Here is a 20,879-nt window from a genome sequence, read left to right on the forward strand (position 1 = left end):
CCCCCCCCCGAAAAAACCCCCAAACCCAAACAAACCCCAATGCAATCAACGCGTGTTATTTCTCTCCCTTCCCCACCTACACAAGCTCTTGGGATTGCCTTCTCTAAATGAAACAAATGTAATTTTAGCTTCACTAAGGGAGGGAAATTTTCAGACAGCCAAATTATGCACAGAAATCACTATTTTCCTGCGCAAGGGGCTTTGGAAATTGCGCTCTGTATAACAGTCATATTGTGCAATCTCATGTCATGACACCAAAACTGCATAATCTAACTATACAGAAACTGGGGACATTAGGGAGTGTTTTCGGGATTGTAATATATGCCATTTGTTTGATTTTTTTTTTACATAATTTATGAATATTTTTGTAATTATGAATTTTTATATATTATTTATTTACGTAATTGATATTGTTTTCATTATTGCTGTGAGCCACCTTGGGTCCATCTTTTGAAAAAAGACAGGGTACAAATACAACAATACAAATCTGCTATTATATAAAAACTACTCTGTTAAGTAGCTAAACCATAAAATGCTTGTACAGCACCAGCTCAAATACAGAATGTAACTTATAGCATTTGGTTTCAGAGAAACAGATGAATTGAGAAGTCCATATCTACATGAGCAAGAACAATGTACATTTATTTCATCTGCATTAAGAATTAGTAAGCACAAATTAAATATGTTGACTGTAATAAATTCAGTCATACAAGTGCAAGACTCTGGCTAGAATGAATTTCCATGGCAAATGTATAAAACCCCCCAGTAAATCAGATAAGGAGGAGCATGTCCATTTAACTTTTATTAAGTATACAGAAGTTTCTGTAGAAATCAAATATGAGAATGAAGATATGGCCAAACATAAAATCTATCAAATTCATTGAAAATGTTGCCGTCTTAAATAGTAGTTGTAAGAATGACCAATATATATTCTTTGTTACAACCGCCCTCACTCTACAGGTAAAAAAAAATAATACACATTCAGTAAACATTCTTTCCTAAGGTAGCTTCCCTTATATATCAGTGATTTATCCATTTCTTGTATACATAAATTTTTAAACATACCAATCAGTGGTTCTCACAATTAAAAAATAAAAGCACAAAAAAGTTTACACTCTTGTACAGGTAAATAAAAGATCTTGAATTAAACTGTATATCCTTAAGGGCATAGTATAGTTTCAATTTCATTACCTATTACATAATTAGCTTCTTACATACAAATATTGACATATTTGGCTTGTGCTTCAAAGCCTGTGTGTCTATAAAGTCCATGTCAATGCAGCTCATAATTTGAAGTCACTAGGGTTGTCTTTACTGCTGCTAGGTGTGACTTGCTCGTGCAATATAGTCTCCTCAGAACTCACTGCTGCAATGCACTTTTCTGTTGCGTCTTCAGTATCTGGATCTAAACCTTCAGGGCACTGGAGTTTCAACAGTTCTTCCCGAAGCTGAGCAGTGTGCCGCTGTAAGAAACCAGAACAAGGTTGTAAGTGCATGACAAGATCCACATATACCACCCACTTGTACAAGACTATCCCTATCCAAATATCTAAAATAGGTTTAATTAAAAAAAAAAAAAAAAAAGTTAGCACCTGTATTCCTTTAGCATAGGGGTGGGCAACTCCAATCCTCAAGGGCCAGTAACTGGTTATTAGGATAGCCCTAATTTATTTTTTTATTTTATTTAACAGCTTTTATATACCGACGAATGTTGGGAACATCTCGTCGGTTTACAAGGAACAAAATTAGCAAAAGGCTTTACAGGGAACACAGAACTGAAGGGGAATATAATCTTAGGAAAATTAAATCTTAGTAAACAATAGAACTAAATGAAATTTAAGGGGGGCATGGGAGAGGGAGGGGCAGGGGGAGAAGACAGGCGGGGGGGGGAGGAGAGGTGAGGGGAGGGGGAGGAAGAATGGAACAAGGGATAGGGAGACATGTTTGATTATATTTATCATCACATACTTAAAAGGAGGAACTAAGAACATGTTAAATACAAATAATATACAGAATATGTACAGATGTTAGCTCGCATGAATAAGCATGAGATAAATTTGCATGCTAATTGCCTTAATTATTTGCAAATCGATTTTAAGCATATTTATTAGGAATATCCCGATAATCCAGTCAGTTGATGTCCCAACCCTGCCTAAGGTAAAAGAGTGATATAGCTCCACTGTGTATATTCAATAAAAAAAACCCTGTGCGTATGTACTGGTTCATTAACATGACTACAGTATAGAAAAATGACCACAGAGTACAAAGACATAATCATGCTGACCTTGGGATTATTAATTTTTGTTATCATTGTATTTGAATAGTGCATCCCGTCTGAAACCAACACTGTTGGATCAATTTTTTAGACCATAGATCCAACTTGGGTGTTTCCCTGCTATACTGATTAACACGGGGTCTCTTACTACTGAACAGTGGCTGACACCTTGCACTTATGCTCTGACTGCACATAAACCTGTAATGTAATCCATGTGCCTTTAACTAATATTTTCCAATTAATTTAAGCTAAGTAAGAATAAGCTCCTAATTTAGCCTTCATAATTAGGTGATGAGCTTTAAGATACTGTTTTTTTTGTTTTTTTTTTGGTATTTAAAGCTTTTATTGACAAATTTGCAAATATGATACAACATGTAGATCAGATAAAGTTATTGTCAACATTTTCCATTTTTCAGTTCAAACCCTCCCTTTTCCCCCACCCCCCTACCAAGCAGGCTTCAATGTTTCATAAAATGGCATGTACGTCGTAAATAACAACGTCAATTGTCCACAAAATATATAGAAGACTTAAAAGTGATAAGGCATTAGCAAGAGAAAGATTACTATGGAAATACAATACATAATTTACAGTACATACAATGGTAGCCATCAGTAAGTAGCAAAGCTAGGAATAACAAATTAAGCGCATTCATAAAAGTGCGACATGAGGGTAACAGCTGGTACAGACTGTAAAGGGACTCATTAATAGTTGACCTTAAGATTTAATATGAAGTTGGCACCAAGAAGTAAAAGGTTCCCATATCGCTTGATAGGTAGATATATGATGATAGCGAAGAGCTGTAATATGCTCTAGCTCTCGTATGCTGTGAAGACAACTGATAACGGACTGTACGGTCGATACAGTGGGACTCTTCCAGTAACAGGCCAATGCTGTACGTGCTGTTAAGAATATTTGATGGCATAATCTTTGAGAATAGGAATTTATATCCACAAAGGTTCTTCCCAGTAGTATAATTGTCGGATCAGCAGGTACAGTTGTCCCTACAATCTGGGTGACCCATGCTATTACCTGGGTCCAATAGGGAAATATCACTGGACATTGCCACCATATGTGCAATGTCCAGTGATATTATAAGTCCACACTTCCGCCAACATTTAATATCAAGTGTGGGGTACATGGTATGCAAGCGGGTGGGAACGTAATGCCATCTGTATAAAAGTTTCACACAATGGTCTTGTAAATTAGCAGATATAGAGCATTTACGAGCATGGAGGAACAAGTCCTCCCATTCTTCTAAACTAAGAGTAAGGTTTAGCTCCTGTTCCCAGGCAAGGCCTTGAAACAACTTATACATTTTGGAGATCACCTTTTTAGTATCACGAGTTGATGTGCAGTAGGTTTCAAAAAGGGATTTACCTATACGCAGACGAGATGAGGATAATTCCACCCTAAGAAAATGTGCTAATTGGGTATACTCCAAAAAGGGAAGAGAGGACGTCTGAAATTGTTCTACAAGTGAAGTATAAGATATTATCTTCTCCTGTTGTACTAAAGTACCCATGGTCGATAGACCCAGGGTCTTCCACACTGGGAAAGCACGCTTGGGTAGACCCGCTGGGAAATGAGTATTGTGGAATAGGGAGGAGAGGCAGTGATAAGAGGTATTTCCCATCAACATTGCTTTCCACTGTGACCAAACCCTCAGAGTGGTGTGAAGTGGGAGAGGAAGGTCCTGAGTGGCTCTCCAGGACTTTCTGGGTTGCCAGAGATGGGCGATGAGAGGCAAATCTCCTATGAGTTTGTTGTTCAATGAGTTGCCAAGGGGTAGGGCGGAGATGCTGGTTATGTATGTTTAAGACAGCCTTTAGCTGAGCAGCTGCATAGTACCAACTCAAGTTGGGCATACCCAGCCCACCACACTCCTTAGAGCGGTAGAGAACAGTCCGGGCTACCCTCAGTGGTCGCCTTTTCCAGATGAAGTCAAATATTTTTTTCTGGGCTTTCTTCAAAATACCAAAGGAAAGGTAGATTGGGAGAATAATAAACAGATACAACAATTGAGGGAGAACATTCATTTTGATTATGGCTATTCTGCCCAGCCAAGAATGATTGTCTCCATACCATCTCTGTAGGTCTCCATCTATGGTCTTAAATAAGGGGGCTTAATTTAACTGGAATAAGTTATCAACATTTGCACTTAAGTAGACACCCAAATATTTCAGGGGTTTAGTTGTCCAGCGGAAAGGAAGTGTATACTTTATCTGCTGTGCCACTGAATCTGCTTCATTAAGATTGAGAATCTCAGATTTCTCTAAGTTTACCTTAAACCCTAAGACAGCACTGAAGGACTGGATGGCCTCCAACACTGCAGGAAACAAGGTCTGGGGTTGGGTAAGGGTAAAGAGAATATCGTCGGCAAATAAGCTCATTTTATATTGGTTTGCTCCCAACAGCACCCTGTTAATATTGGCTGTCCCCCAAACAGTGGTAGTAAAAGGCTCTAAGAAAAGAGCGAAAAGTAGGGGGGAGAGGAGGCATCCTTGTCTCGTTCCTCGGGGAATATTAAAGCTTGCTCCATAACCTCCGTTGACCGTACACTTGGGATCGATTCTTTCCGGACCCACCAAATGGGATCAATATTTGAAGCAGATCTGCCTGGGATGAACCCCGCTTGATCATTGTGTACCAACTCCTGTAAGAGGTGGTTGAGACGTTCCGCATGTATGCGAACTAGTAATTTAAGGTCCAAATTGATTAAAGATATTGGGCGGTAGGACGCACACAAGGTGGGATCTTTTCCAGGTTTAGCGATGACTGATATGCCTGCAGTGTTAGAGTGAGGTCCTAGGGTTCCCCCAGTTCTCAGATAATTAAATGCTTCCGTTAATGCTGGAACTAGGGCAGGTGCAAATTTCTTATAATATTTGTCAGAGAAGCCATCGAGGCCAGGTGCCTTGCCCAGTTTAAGGGCTTTTATTGCTTGGTGGACCTCTATTGTGGTGATAGGGTCATCTGAAAAGTGTTCGCTGTGAATCTGTAATGGTAGGAATCTGTACAGAATCTAGGTACCTGTCAATATCCTGCTGAGAAATGTCAGTGCGTGCACTATATAAATCAGCATAAAATTTGGTGAAGCATTGACTGATATCCGTGGTCTGCGTAACCATTACTCCCTGATCATTTTTTATCTTAGCTATGCTATTTCGAAGCTGCACGTGTTTGAGGTGTCTGGCTAGAAGACGTCCTGACTTGTTGCCTCCTTCGAAATAGATTTGTCTGGAATTGTTAAGTGCGTGTGCAATATGGTCATTATCTATAGTCTGAAGGGATCTGCGGGCAGTTCTTAATTATTGAAGAAGCTGGTCTGTTGGGTGTAACATATGCTGTCGAGATAAGGTGTGAATTTCTTGTAGTAATTTTGTCCGATTTTCCCCTTTTAACTTCTTACAGTAAGCTGCATGGGATATAAGCTCACCTCTCACAAAAGCTTTGGAGCATTCCCAAATGATAGTCTGGGATGACTCGTGTGGGTTTTGGTTCTGAAAGAAGGCTTGCAAAGTATGTTCCACCCATTTCACATACAGGTCATCATCTATCAGACTTTCGTTTAGGTGCCAATATTGCATTCCCCTGAGATACTGTTTTAAGATACAATTTTATTCAAAGAGAATTCTCTTTGGGAACAAAAAAACCCAAAGCTTTCCAGAGCACAAAACACTTGCTCTCTTGCATCATATACAAACTTGATTAACTGGCATATAATTGACAAGTTCTGCTAATTCAGCATTGTGTAGTACACAAGTAATATGTCTTAAAGCATAAAGAAAATTGATTACAACTGCTGCTACATGTTGTATAATAATTTGTTTAAAATTACTTAGGGTGATGAAATTGTTATATAAGTTGACCTGCAGTGTGTTGTCTGCCAGGATTCAACTTAATAAAATTATCATGCAGTAAAAAACTCTCAAAACCTGGGCTGCAACAAGAATCTATCATCAATACCACAGTCTATGATGGCCTTCTGAAAGTTACACTCTTCCGAGGGGGCGGAGCCGTCACGGACTAAGATGGCTGCTTGATCAGGGAGCTCCTGACTACCCACTGCTATTAACAGTGGCAATCCATATCCATCCTCCCCATCAGCAGCATATTTTTGCCTCCAGATATTCCTCATACACTACCCCATTCGGCTACCAGGAGGAAAGGAGCAGATCTCAGCCATTTTTCTTATTTAAAGGCAGGAACGGAAGCTGAGAGCCTGTCCGTCATGGCAGGCCCAGAGATGGCTGAGCTCTCAGATAGGGAACCTGCATCTCTATCGGAAGATTTGCCCCAGCAGTCTACCTCAGTTCCTACGAGAGAGGAATTCCGCCAATGGTTTATGGAACTGAGAAAAGATATCAAGATCAATAAGCAGGAAATGATGGATAAACTGGTAGAAATCAGAGAGGAAATGGCTGACATAGGCTACAGGGTTGAGGAGTGTGATGTCCATGAAGATAAAATGGACAAAATGAAATCTCAATGCAATCAGCTGGAAAAAACAGAAACTGATTTACTTCTTAAGCTGGAGGATTTAGAGAACAGAAATCGCAGATGCAACCCGCGATTTCGCGGAGTCCGGAGATTGAGCAATATGCGGACTGCCATGCGGTTGTGTGCTCTTTGAGCCTGTTTTTCCTAGCCCACACCGGTGAGGAGGACCCTGGGGAGCCTAACTTTTCAATCGACATCGAAAGGGCGCACTGCACCCTGGGTCCTCGTGCGGGGAACCAACCGAGAGACATTATCGCCTGCAATCTCTGTTTCCTGGTGAAGGAAAAAGTGCTCACTGCGGCTAGGAAGCAGCAATCTTGGGACTGGGAGGCTCATTCTATCTCCGTGTTCGCTGATATTTCTCCCGGGACACTTAAAAGACGGCAGGAATACCATCATCTTACCTCCCTGCTTCGACAAGAGAAAATACGCTACCGATGGCTGTTTCCAGTGGGCCTTGCGATTACCATTAAGGGAGTCACCTCCAGAGCACATACAATCCATGAAGCGACGACCATTTTGAAAGCTGCCGGCTTTCCAATTCCAGACTCAGCTTCTGTGGCGTCGTGAGAAAGGCCGGAGCCCCTGCGATGGCAATGTGTGGAGAAAGGGGGACGAAGACTCCGCCGCAACACCGAGAAGGCTTCTACATGGGCTCGTGAGGTACTCGGGTGAACAGTCACGGATTGAGCAGTACAGCTGAATCTTTAACTGTCTGCTGGGGTTTTATAATGTTTTTCACCATGCCTTGCCTATAGGGATGTAGAGACTAATTGAGGGTTTCATATTTTCAGCTCAATACAAGCTTTGGAATATCATTATGCTTGGGGGGGGGGGGGTTTGGATATGTGTTTTTGATATGACATGGGGGTTTGGGAGCTATTGTGTGATCACCCTGTGACGGCTACCGACCCTCACTGCGAAAGCAGGAAGGGCATGATGTCATGGCGTTCACATAGGGGGCTGGGTGAAGGATGGGAGGGAAGGGTATGGGGATAGGGTGGAGCGGGAGGGCTGGTTTCTTGTTTTGCAGTTGGTAGGCCTAAGAACCAGTGTTTGCGAGATGCTGTTTATATAATTCAAGCAAGAGGGTATATCACTAAGGGTGACGTGCCGGGAATCCTTTTCTCAGTCCATCATGGCTCTTAAGCTTTTCTCTCTAAACGTTAAGGGCCTTAACTCGCCCAGGAAACGCCATCTCCTAAAGCAGGGCATTCACATAGCTGGGGCCACAATCTTATGTCTGCAGGAGACTCACCTGAAAAAAAGATATGAACACCTTCTTGCTTGGCCCATGTTTACTCATCGTTTTTTTTCAGCTGCTAATAAGCATAGTAAATATGCGGGGGTCTGTATCCTATTCAAACAGGGTTATGACTACCTGATCGATCTCATGTGGTGGATGCACTAGGCAGATTTCTGATGGTCAAATTTGAATTTCAAGGGGAATTGTTTACTTTACTGACTGTGTACACACCTAATACCAATCAGAGGTCATTTTTTGAACAAATAGACCACTTATTGGAAAAGGAGGAAGAGGGCACTATAATTCTTGTTGGGGATTTTAACTCTTAACCCCCAGCTTGATAACTCGGGAGGGAGTAGGGTGGGTATTGGTCCCCACAGGAAGAAGTTACAGGCTCTCAAAAAGAAATGGCATCTTTTGGACGTCTGGCGTCAGAGAAACCCATGCCTTAGAAATTACACCTTCTTTTCTGCTGCGCACCATACCTACTCCCGCATTGATTATTTTCTTATAGATAAAATGATGGTGGGTAGGGTACAGCAATTGCATGTCAACTCCATTACCTGGTCTGATCATGCATCTATAGAACTGGAGCTTACCCAGGCTATGGATGGGATGGGCTTCCGTCCTTGGAAGTTGAATGATACTCTAATCGCTGATGACACTTTTTGTGCTACATTACATGAGCATATTACTAACTACCTAGAGAATAATAGCGGAGACCCCATTCTTATATGGTACTGTCTGAAAGTGGTAATTAGAGGACATCTTATTTCTAGAGGTACTTATGTTAAGAAATAGGATCAGAGGGTTAAGCAAGCTCTATTAGATAACATCACTGCATTAGCAAGAGCTCATAAACGGAAGTTATCCATGGAGATATATAAGAAATTGCAGAGGGCTAGAGAGGAATTACGTTCTCTGGTGGATTTGGAACTCGCCTCCAAAGTAGCCCTGGTAACACAGGAAAAATTTGAATGGGGTAATAGATCTGGGAGGCTCCTAGCTAGATATTTAAAGCAGAAACAAGCCTGAAACCAAATTACGGCTATTACAGGTAATGGGGATCAGTTGCTTACTTCTCCACCAGATATCCGCAATCAGTTTCAACAATTTTATGGTAAATTATATGAAGCTAATACTTCTATTTCTATAGCTTCCATTGAAGAATATTTGGGGGGAATACAGTTACCGACACTCACAAAGGGCGAACGGGAATTCCTTGACAAGGACATAACACCTGTGGAATTGCAACAGGCCATTAGTGATTTGAAGGCTAAAAAGGTGCCCCGTCTCGAAGGATATACTCCGCAATTTTATAAAAAAATTGCAATTTCTATTGTACCCCCCATGACTACACTCTTCAATTCCCTGGGGGAAGGACACTCTTTGCGATCCGGTGCCAATACTGCAGGAATCACAATATTGGGGAAACTCGGGAGAGATCTTACAAAATGTGGCTCTTATCGCCCAATTTCTCTTATAAATGTGGATCTCAAGCTCTTAGCTAAAATAATGGCAACGCATTTAAATATGATAATAGCTGGGCTAATTCACACTGATCAAGCTGGATTTATCCCAGGGAGGATGGCGGCGGATAATATCCACAAAATCATAGATTTGATTGAGCAAGTTCAGGAGCAAAAAACCCTAGCTGTAGACGCCGAGAAGGCCTTCGACATGGTGCACTGGGAGTTTCTTTTTAGCACCTTGAAAAAGATGAGCTTTGGCCCACATTTTCTAAACTGGCTACAACAATTGTACACTCAACCCCAGGCCAGCGTAAAGGTTAATGGAACTTATACAGAGCCTTTTGCGATTAATAGGGGTACGAGACAGGGATGCTCTCTCTCCCCATTACTATTTGCGCTTTTCTTAGAACCTTTAGCTATTAAGGTCCGCCAGAACAATGTGGTTCAGGGGGTATCTATAGGGACAGCGGACTATAAAATGTCAAAGTTCACCGATGACATTTTATTTACTCTGACGAATCCTATCCATTCCCTTATGGAAGTCCTACATGAGCTATGTACATTCGGAGCAGTGTCTGGGTTCACCTGAAATGTGGACAAATCCGAAATTTTAAATCTAACGGTACTGGAAAGGGAGCTAGCTATCTTAAAGTCATCTTTTCCCTTCCAATGGGCTAAAAAGAAAATTAAATATCTAGGTGTCCATATTAGTAATAATCCATCTGAGTTGTTTCAACTCAATTATCCTCCCCTAATACGTAGAATATTTGACGATTTGGATAGGTGGTCGGCACTCTATCTATCCTGGTTTGGTAGAATCTCATCAGTAAAGATGAATGTACTCCCGCAATTGGGATATTTATTTCAAGCTCTCCCGATATATATTCCCACCACCATCTTTAAGAGATGGCAACAGAGGATTTTCTCCTACATCTGGAGAAAGCGGCCACCTAGGGTATCCCGAGGGGTTCTGTACCGGCCTAAAATAAGGGGTGGTTTAAGTGTTCCAAATTTACACTGGTACTACATGGCTGCGCAATTGCATGCTATAATCAACTGGCATAGGACGGGCGAGCAGAAACAGTGGGTAGTGATAGAACAATGTTTAATTGGGAGAATGCCTATACAGTCCTTAGTGTGGCAACCTCGTTCGTCCTGGCTTCCCATTATCTGTTTGCCACTGTCGACACAGTCTATTTTGAAGGTATGGGAGCAACGAAGAACGAGTTTGGTGGGTACTCGACACTATTTCTACAGTTCCCATGCTTATACCAATTTGCGCTTTCCAGCGGGGAGATATACTAAAGCGTTTCATACATGGGAGGAGTTAGGCTTAACACATATGTCCCAATTTTGGGCGGGAGGTGGGCTATCCTCATTCTCAGTTTTACAGGAGTCCTATCACTTACCGGCAGGTGATGTTTTTCCATATTTACAACTTAGGCACTTTTTAGTGGCGGAACAAGTGGTATGTGATCTCGCTCTGGGGAAGACACAACTTAAACATTGGTGCGACCAAGCTGCCACCTTCAAAAGGGCGATCTCCCATTTGTACAACTATATAAATAAGGACCCCCAAGAAAAGCCAGCATATATGAAAGCATGGGAGCGGGATTTAAATAGCGAGCTATCAGAGGACTCTTGGGACTCCATTTATCTTCACACCAAAAAGAGCTCACCATACACTATGTTAGCTGAGAATTGTTATAAGCTTCTGTTTAGGTGGTATTATACACCAGCACGTTTACATAAATTCCAGCAGACGCACGATCCACATTGTTGGAAAGATTGTGGTCAGTTTGGAACTTATTTCCACATGTGGTGGGCCTGCCCACGAGTAACTACATTTTGGATTAGCATTTCCCTTATTATTCAGTCTATCATTGGAGAAGGAGTGTTGCTCACGCCGGAAATGGCATTATTGAATTTACCCTTAGAGGTCTCCTCAATAAAGGGCAAGACCGCACATTATATTATAATGGCAGCACGTTGTGAACTAGCACTTCTATGGAGGGCTTGTACCATGCCCACAGAGCTGAATGTAAGAGCGAGACTGTCCAGGCTATGCTGTTTTCATGAATGTTTTGCAGTACCTAAACATACGAGTCTCCGCCATAAGCAGATTTGGCACCCTATACGCATCTGGCTGAATCAGGAGAAAGGAACTTGATATTGCTTAGTACCATCACCACATGCTTAGGCAGATCTACATACGTAGTATTATACACTGAGGATATGAGCATTTCTCTTTGGGAGAGGAATGGCTATTGTTCTTACCTGTGGCTGCCAGCTCTACCCTGGGGGAGGGAGGGGAGGTTGGGGAGTAATTAAGACACAAAATTCATGTAAAGGTCTATGCCTTTATTGTACTTTTTGTTTGTGTTTCACAATGACAAACATTGTTGTCCATAAATGTTGTTTGCTGTTTTCACTTTCAATAAAAAATTTTAAATTATAAAAAAAAAAAAGAAAGTTACACACTTCCTCACCTGTCAGTATTATTTCCCTCAACTTAACCATTATGTGTCTGCATGCGTCTCATAAGAGACAGAATAACACACAAACACCAAAATGGTTAACTTTCAAAAACTGATATTTTTTTCTATTTTTCTGCAATTCTGGCCCCAAAACTTGCCAATAAGTTTCTTTACAATTTGCCTGTAAAGACCTGATGTCTGGAGCAAAGTAAGCCCTGCTGTATTACGGAGCAAATGCTGCTGAAAAGTGCACTGCCATGCTGTGCTCCCTTTTGCAGCAGTGCCTGCAACCTGGTTTTCACAAACCATGAAGTTGGCAGTTAGTACATCAAAAAAAAAAAATGGAGAAAATAATTTTTCACTCAACACACAATTAAGCTCTGGAATTCATTGCCTGAGGATGTTAAGGCAGTTAGCGTAGCTGGGTTTAAAAAAAGGTTTGAACAAGATCCTGGAGTAGACTAAAGGCCTAATTTTAAATCACTGATGTGCGTCAAAACCACGAGATACGCAAATGGCTAAGCCATGCAAGTGACACAGGGATTTTATAACGCCCACAGCCAAGCGTGTATTTTGCTGTACACGCGGAAGAGCCGGCTGTGAAAAAGGGGTGGGATGGGAGCAGGGGTCCGGCTGGCTGGTGTGTGCAACTTACTGCAGCTGAGGAGAGCAGGTAAGTTGAAAAATAAAAATTAGATTGGGGGCATTTAGAGGTCAGAGTGGAGAAGGAAAAAGGTAGGACTTCCTCCCTTTTCCATTCTCCGCGCCAACCCCTAAACCCCCCCAACCTATTTTTTATTTATTTTATTTATTTTTTTTAACTTACCTGCTCTCCCAAGCAGCAGTAAGTTGTTGCACGCCAGCCAGCTGTTGGCGTGTGCTTCACTGGGACAGCGCCTAATGGCGCTTCCCAGCCGGCCCCCACCTCCGCCTCCTCTGAGTGTACCACAAAATATGCGCTTGGGGAAAGGCCTAGTTGCGTCAGCGTGCATTTCTTAAAACATTTCCCCCCTTGAGCACGCGAGTTGGTGATATAAAATCGGGTGTGCACGTGCCTGCGATGCACGTTATTAAATTGGTGCATCCATGTGCGCGTGCTGGGAACTGCCGCACACGTGGATGCTCACATGTGGCTTTTAAAATTTACCCATTAGTGAATAGCTACTACTTATCATTGCATGATAGCAGCATGGGATCTATTTAGGATCTTACTAGGTACTTGTGATCTGGATTAGCCACTGCTGAAAACAGAATAATAGGCTTGATGGACCCTCGGTCTGACCCAGTACGGCAATTTCGTATATATTTACTCTGAAAGAGAGTTAGTATGAGCATTTTAATTTAAATCACATTTTCCCTCTAGATGTTTTTTCTTTCTCTTTGGAATAAATTTTTTTTTTTATTACTAGCAGGAAAAAAAAAAAAGTGTTTCTATGAATTTAGCTTCACTCCCCAGGTCTCCTTCCTAGTTTGCTACTTAAATAAAGTGCTTCTTCTTTATTTTCCATTGCACTACTTCCAAGATAATATTCTACTATAATCCACCTTTCCCTATTGATATTCAGAGTCAGTATGTACATCTTTTCTTATTGGTCCAAGCATGAGTGAGTGGGTGAGTGAATAAACAGATTTTTTTTGCACTTTTTATTTATTTTTAAGTAATTGATATATACGTGCTTATGAGAGGATATATGAATGGAGAGTACCTATTTGAAGCCTCGACAACTGCCGGAGCTTTCAAACTTATGTAAAATAATCCCCTTAATGTATATTCCCTCCAAATGATTTACATTTTTTTAAATCTATATTCCGCCTTTTGTTATATTTCAAAGTGGATTATATTTATGTCCTTATCCCCAGAGGATTTACAACATAAGTTTGTACCTAAGGCAATGGAGAGTGAATTTACCCAAGGTCACAAGAAGCAGCAGTGGGATTTGAACCCTGGCTTTCAGCCTGCTGCTCTAACCACTAGGCTACTCCTCCACTCCACTAATAAGAAATTTGGGTTTACGGGCTTGTCAGAACTATAATGGAAATTGTAAAAAAAGCAGCTTTCAAGTCACAAATATTTGCAAATCACTAGTTTTCGCTACTTGTCATTTCTCAGTTTACATTCCATGGTAACATTAAACAGATTTTCCGTGGCAGGTGGGATCAGCACTACCGCAAAGCCAAGACTGCAGTTCCATGAAATTATCTCGTTCTACTTGGTCACACACCATAGGCTTATAATTAATTGCTCTCTTACCTTAAGAGCTGCTGCATGGTGGGACATGGTCCTGCCTACCCGTTTGTCACTGCTATACTGCTGTATATCTGCAATCCACTCTTCACACTGAGCCATGACCTCGGCTCTTTTCAGGTAAAAATGCTTGTGTATCACCTGTAAGAAACCAGAAGGCAATGAAGAAAAAAATCAGAGCAATTAATAGATACCATGTGATCCAAGGCAAGTAATGCAGTCATTTTCATTCCCAAACTTTGTCTTCTTACTGAAAAAATGAACATCAAGTGTTTTAAATTCTGGAGTCCGTGCTGTGCTATACAGAACATAAATTCATGGTTTCACAAAGTGTTACATGTATTCTTTTCCCTCCAGAAATATGGTTATTGCTTTACTAACACATTCCTCCTAGTGTCAGTGGTAGGTAAGCACAAAGATTATTTAATAATCCAGATAGTTTTGAATACATTTGGTCTGTGAGCTAGGTTAATTTGAATATTTAGATTATCCCTATTCGCACAGTCTTCAAAGGGCGAAAGTGCATACCCCCATTCTTTTACCAGTTTTTCTAGACTAGAATGGGTGCCTGAGGACCCACATGGTTGCATGTAGGTCATGTTTCTGCTCAAATTCTCATTGCAAGTTTAGAACTCCTGAACTCTTCTCAGATACCTTCCCCCTGTGCTTCACATCAAATATCAAGATGTTTTCCACTTCTCCCCTATCTGCCATGTCCAGCAAATCTTCAAAAGATTACATTCCCCTACTGCGCCTTTATATCCAAACATGACTTCAGAAAAGAATCCTTAACAGTTGCAGTTTAATTTTAATGAAATACTTAAATAACCTGAAGCACTCAGGAATAATTTCATGTTCTTCTGACTCAAGGGTAGGATAAATGATTAAATTAAAACATAAGATTAGATTTTCACACTGGCAATTTCACCAAAAGTGGATTACTGTAAAATTTGTTTCTGACAATAAGAGAAGTAAAACTGAGTTAACATATGCACTATTTAGACAGTTCTAGCAAGTTTACCCACTGAAGGAAATGTTTCCTTTTCCTAAGATGTTTGGGAGACGATATAAGCAATGTTCAAACAGAAGACATCATCCCGACTATTTTACCATTAAGATTAACTGCATGAGATCAGACCATGAGGTCAGCTGACAGAAAGCGAAATCCAGACAAATAGTAGAGAAATTTTATCCCCTGAGGCAGCCTTTGTCGGATATATCGTGCTAAGCTAAAAAATGCAGACGAAAGACTAAAATATGCAATTGGATACACTATGCTGTGTTATGATATACTTTAAAAATGCAGATGAAAACATTATGATCACCATTTATTTATTTATATCACTTTTTCCAGCAATGGAGTACAAAACGGGTTAAAACCAGTTAGGGTAACAGGATACATAGGCAGCATAGCATGATGCTACTGCAGTTGATACATTAAGGTCAAATAAATAAGGCAGATTACCACATATACCCTGACAGATCTCTGTATATTTGATATACTGTGCCTAAAGCCATTGTAAACTAATCTGTGCTCTATGCTTGATTTAAGTCAAGTCTCACATATCAGATCTTTTTGACTACTATGTACCTATACTTGATATGTAATGCCTTATTAGAGTACAATATGCAATTGACGGCAATATATATCAAGAAGGGCATATTAATACTGTATGATTTGCAAAAGGAATATTTTATTACAAAATATTAACTTAGATATATTAATCAAATTGCACAATAAGATTACTAAAAATTATAAGGGTAAACAATAGAGAATCTTGGTGTGCAGCTTGAATCAGAGCAATTAAGGTCACCATATCGCCATTCAGTAGGCATCTGATATCCTTCCACTATATTAAGAATATTTTTTAACTAATTTTTTTTTTAATAAGTTAAAAGTCAAGATATGCTTTGTCTAAAATAAGTCATAAAATGACATCCCATTGACAATCCTTGATGGTATTTCTTTTTTTTATAAGTAAAAAAAAAACAACCCCCTCTTCAAACTCCAATCTTATTATCCACTGCAATATGAAATGCCCTGCAAACATGACTAACTGCAAACTTTCTAGGAAACAGTAACAAAGAAATCTAATTAGATTTTATTGTTATATCCCGTGGGGGAATGTGTTAATTTACTGTGCATCATCAATATTCTGACAAGTAGTCAACCATTCACTCTACAATTACACATTCCTGATTGCTTGGCATGCATTGGTTTGTGAATACTAAATTTCTAAGTGGTTTTCAGAATCCAAAAACAAAGATTACAGATTTGAATATAGTGTGCAGGTACTATATTCACACACATACGGAATGGCTGTAATTCCCTCTCTTTCCAAATGAAGGCTGATTTCCATGTGTGATTTTTGTCAACATATTAGGAGTTTTTCCATTGCAACAATATTTCTAACATTAATGGTTTTTTGGTCTTAGATCAAATTTAGCCTGAAATGCAGCTATAAACTTGCATAATACTATCATATAGCTCTGTGCATCATTTAAATAAGCAAATAAAGCAAAACCTGATTACCTGTGACAAGTGTTCTTTGAAGACAGCAGGATATCAGTCCTCACAGGTAGGTAGGGTGACATCATCTGATGGAGTCCTGGTCAGTACAATGATTGCAAAGCTTTCTAGAGTTTTCTTCATGCTCTATTGAGCATGTACCGGTTTTCCCATGTCATGCTGTTGTGTAGGGTTTAAAAAGAGAAGCCGACTCCTAGGGGAGATGGTTGAGTTCTGTGATAACTGATATCCTGCTGTCCTTGGAGAACACCTGTACAGGTAAGCAACTTTTGCTTTCTAAGAGGACAAGGAGGACATGAAGTTTTCACAGATGAGCAGTCCCTAGATATAGGTTGCCCTGAACAAAAGTTGGGGGAAAAAAAGACAGTAACAATACCAACTGTTAAAAATGTTCTTGTTGGCAACAGGCCATTTTTTTATTTTGTGTTTTTTTTTTCTTTAGGGCAACCTGGAAAATATAAAATCGGGATCTAGGGGGTTGGGTTGGATTCTAAACATGGGAGAGACCTTTCAGGACAGATTGTCCAAAACTACTGTTGCATTGGAAATACCTACCTACACAATAATGGGATGTGAATGCATGGCAGGAACTCCACATTGTAGACTTGTAAATCTCTTCCAAGAGTCTGAACTCAGGTTGGCTACTGATGCTGCCATGGCTCTAACACATTGAACCTTGACATGCCCCTTCAGAGTCAAGCCTGCCTGGGCATAACAGAAAGATGCAATCTGCTATTCAATTAGACAGTATGCATTTAGCTACAGCAATCCCAGGTCTGTTTGAGTCAAAAGAAATAAAAAGTTGGGTGGGCTTTCCAAGGGCTTCAGTCTCTTCCAAGTAGAAGGGTAAAGCTCTTTTGCAATCCTCACAATTTAAGACTTGTTCATCTTTGTGTAGCCTAAGGAAGAATTTTGGCAAGACAACTGACTGATTAAGGTGAAAGTCCAACACTACCTTATGTAGGAATTTATGATGCATGCATTGATAGGGTGAATAAGCCACTAGGGCCTGGAGCTCACTGATTCTGCATGCTGAAGTAACGGACACCAAAAATCTTATATTCCAGGTCAGGTACTTCAACTCACAGGAGTCAAATTGCTCAAAGGGAGCTTTCATTCGCTGGGTCAATACACACTATGGTGCCAAGACACAGTGGGAGGCTTCAGGAGAAGCAAGCCCTGCAGGAACCTGAAAACTAAAGGTTTTACAAAGATTTGTTTACGTTCTAAGAGGTGATGATAAGCACCAATTCCACTGAGGTGAACAGAATTAGTCTTGAGATCATACTCAAAGATGTAGAAATTATTCAAGAAATTTTTGTATGAAGCAGGATAAATAATCTAGGGCTATTCCCTCACACATGGAGGTAAACCTCAAAGCCATACAACCTTCTAGTGGAATCTTAGAATGCAGCCATTCGAGGTTACACTGGGACAATGACATACATAAAATGTGGTCTTCCTCCTATACAAGCAGGTCTTCCAGAACAGACTATGGATCTTTGGCTGTGTCTTCCTTAATCCAATTAAAACCCTTTTCAAACTTTTGATTGGAGAGCTGACTGTGGCTTAGGAGTTTTTTGCTGTCTTAGATGAGAATTATGCAGCAAAGGATAACATTTCTTTGGAGGTTAGAAGTGTCTCCTTGGAGCACTACTCAAATACCAGATGTGGCTTCACAGAAAGGTCTGAAACATTAAACAATGTTATTTCATTTGAGCCTTTGCTTCATTGACCTTATCTCTGAAGATATTCTCTTCTTTGCAGGGCATGTCAGCAAGCCTGTCTTGCACATCTGACCTCAGGAATGAAGCAGGAAGCCATGAGAATCTAAAGGCACTAGCTCTTATGGCACAGGCTCTCAATCCTGTCTCGAAAACATCATAGATCCTTTAGTGATACCAGATTGTCTGACTTCTCTTAAGGGAGAAATCTGGATAAATCTATGACCTTCTGCTGAATGTTATGCAAATGTCGGCCTACTGGTAGGATGCTATGCAGGAAGTGAGCAAAGCATTTTGATAAACCTTTCTCCTAAGAGTGTCAAGTCTGTGGGAGTTCGAGCTCTGGACTTCTTGAGATTTGATTCAACAACAGACTGATGAGGAAACTGTTTGTTAAATCCTAGGGTCTTCTGGTCATGGTATATCGAGTTTGCCTTCATGCTGATAGGGGATATGGGGAAGGAGGGGGTTTCTCCCACATTCTTATCTATACATCCTTAAGAATATCATGGATGGCTACTGCCACTTGATTTTTGGGGGGACTGAGAAACCGTAAAATGTGCAACATTTTGCCCTGGGCTTGTCTTTTTTTTTCTAACTGAAAAGAAATACCCTCCAACATTCTTTTAATAATATCAGCAAAGGAAAGGTGGGGACTTTCTCCTTTTCTATGGAGGTGAGGGATACAAGGGGAAACTTGTGGACTCCTCCTGATCAGAGTAGTCCTCAGATCCTTATTTGTACCCCTCTGAATGCTGACACCTATTCCCACCTTTAGGCTGGAGAAGTAGCCTGTCTAGTACCCAAAATCAACAAGAAGCCCTCAATTGGCTGGGTGTACTCTACATCCCAGGGAAGCTTCCTTTCCCGATGCACTGGCAACTGATATCAGGGTGGATTGAACAGATGTCAATAGATGGAGATGGAGATGGTGGATTGCACAGATGTCAATGAATGGAGAAGGTACAGAGAAGGGCTACCAAAATGATAAGGGGAATGGAACAGCTCCCCTATGAGGAAAGACTAAAGAGGTTAGGACTTTCAGCTTGGAGAAGAGACGGCTGAGGGGGGATATGATAGAGGTGTTTAAAATCATGAGAGGTCTAGAACGGGTAGATGTGAATCAGTTATTTACGCTTTTGGATAATAGAAAGACTAGGGGCACTCCATGAAGTTAGCATGTGGCACATTTAAAACTAATCAGAGAAAGTTCTTTTTCACTCAACGCACAATTTAAACTCTGGAATTTTTTGCGTCTGGAAAACTTTTGCCTTGACAGAAAGAGCGCTGTATGGCGTCCGGAAAACTTTTGCCTTGACAGATGATTTTCAGCTAACGCGGTATACCTGACTGCTCTAAAAAGAACATATCCCCTGAAGAAAGGTTCCGGCGCGAACCAGAAACGTCGCTACGTCGGGTGGATTAACATCGTCAGATAAGTCGGGACTTTGAAATTACATTGAAGGAGGCATTAGAATTTTATAAATAACATTTAAGAAAAATTGGTTTTAAGGGATAAAAAAATTGTGTTGCAGTTTTCACTAGGGTTTGCACAGAATTTAAAAAAAACCCATAGGTGGAGGAGGTTTGGTTGATGATTATACTTGAAAATCTAACAGACCTTATGCTGGGCTGAGAAACCGATATATGAAACCCTTCCTCTACCTTTTCAAAAATTTTGTTGTTGAAGTATTGGGTAATGTGCGAGGGTCTCACGACACTTTGCAGTTTACCTTTTAAAATAACATGCAAATCAAGACTTGATCGTGAGCAAAGAATTATTTTTGATATTTGGTAAAAAATTAAAATACACTGGGGGTTTGTTTATATATTAGATTGTCATTTTGTCAAATACCCCAGAAGATTTGGGTGCTGTTTTTGAGGTTTGGTATCTTAAAAAGTTAAACAGGACATCAGTGGATCTGTGCAGAACCAAGCCTTCAGACTGTGTTGAGTTAATCGTTCATATTCCAGTTTTCTTGGTTAAATTATTTCTTAGAATTAGGGCAGGATATTATCAATTACACCTCTAGAGAATACCTTAGTACCTTTCACACATACAAATGCATATTTTATACTCAGACTCTTGAAACTGCCAGTAATATTTATGAAAGTGTCAAACTTGTCTGACTATATAATTAACAAACTTATCAAGAACAAAACTTAAAGAAGAACAAAAAACCCAACATGAATAAAAAACCCCCCACCAAACAAGAGCTATATCACAGTTGACAGTTACCTTAATTACAACCCAGAAATAAAAAAAGAAGTGACACAGCACATCATGCAAAGGTACATTCACTTCTCTGCTGACTGATTTTCAATGAAAACGTGCTTCATGAAGATGTTCTCTCTCTCTCGGGTGTATATCAGATAAAAAACCCTCCCCAACTACATTCTATTATCAAA

The 20,879-nt window shown here is 40.3% G+C and overlaps 1 protein-coding gene across 5 annotated transcripts in view; it reads right to left on the reverse strand.

Annotated features, from left to right (window-relative positions):
• Positions 1-626: 626 nt before the first annotated feature.
• The window catches only part of BIRC6 (baculoviral IAP repeat containing 6), a 1,045,545-nt gene continuing 1,025,292 nt past the window's right edge, over positions 627-20,879 (reverse strand). For all 5 annotated transcript variants that reach the window (XM_029593898.1, XM_029593899.1, XM_029593901.1 and 2 more), the window contains exons 73-74: positions 14,223-14,357; positions 627-1,463 (exon numbers count right to left, since the gene is read on the reverse strand). In XM_029593898.1, the coding sequence (XP_029449758.1) occupies positions 1,284-1,463; positions 14,223-14,357 (315 nt within the window). In that variant the 3' untranslated portion in view covers positions 627-1,283. The remainder of the gene's footprint in view (positions 1,464-14,222; positions 14,358-20,879) is intronic.

This window comes from Rhinatrema bivittatum, chromosome 3 (genome assembly GCF_901001135.1).
Source record: "Rhinatrema bivittatum chromosome 3, aRhiBiv1.1, whole genome shotgun sequence".
NCBI classification, from domain to species: domain Eukaryota; kingdom Metazoa; phylum Chordata; class Amphibia; order Gymnophiona; family Rhinatrematidae; genus Rhinatrema; species Rhinatrema bivittatum.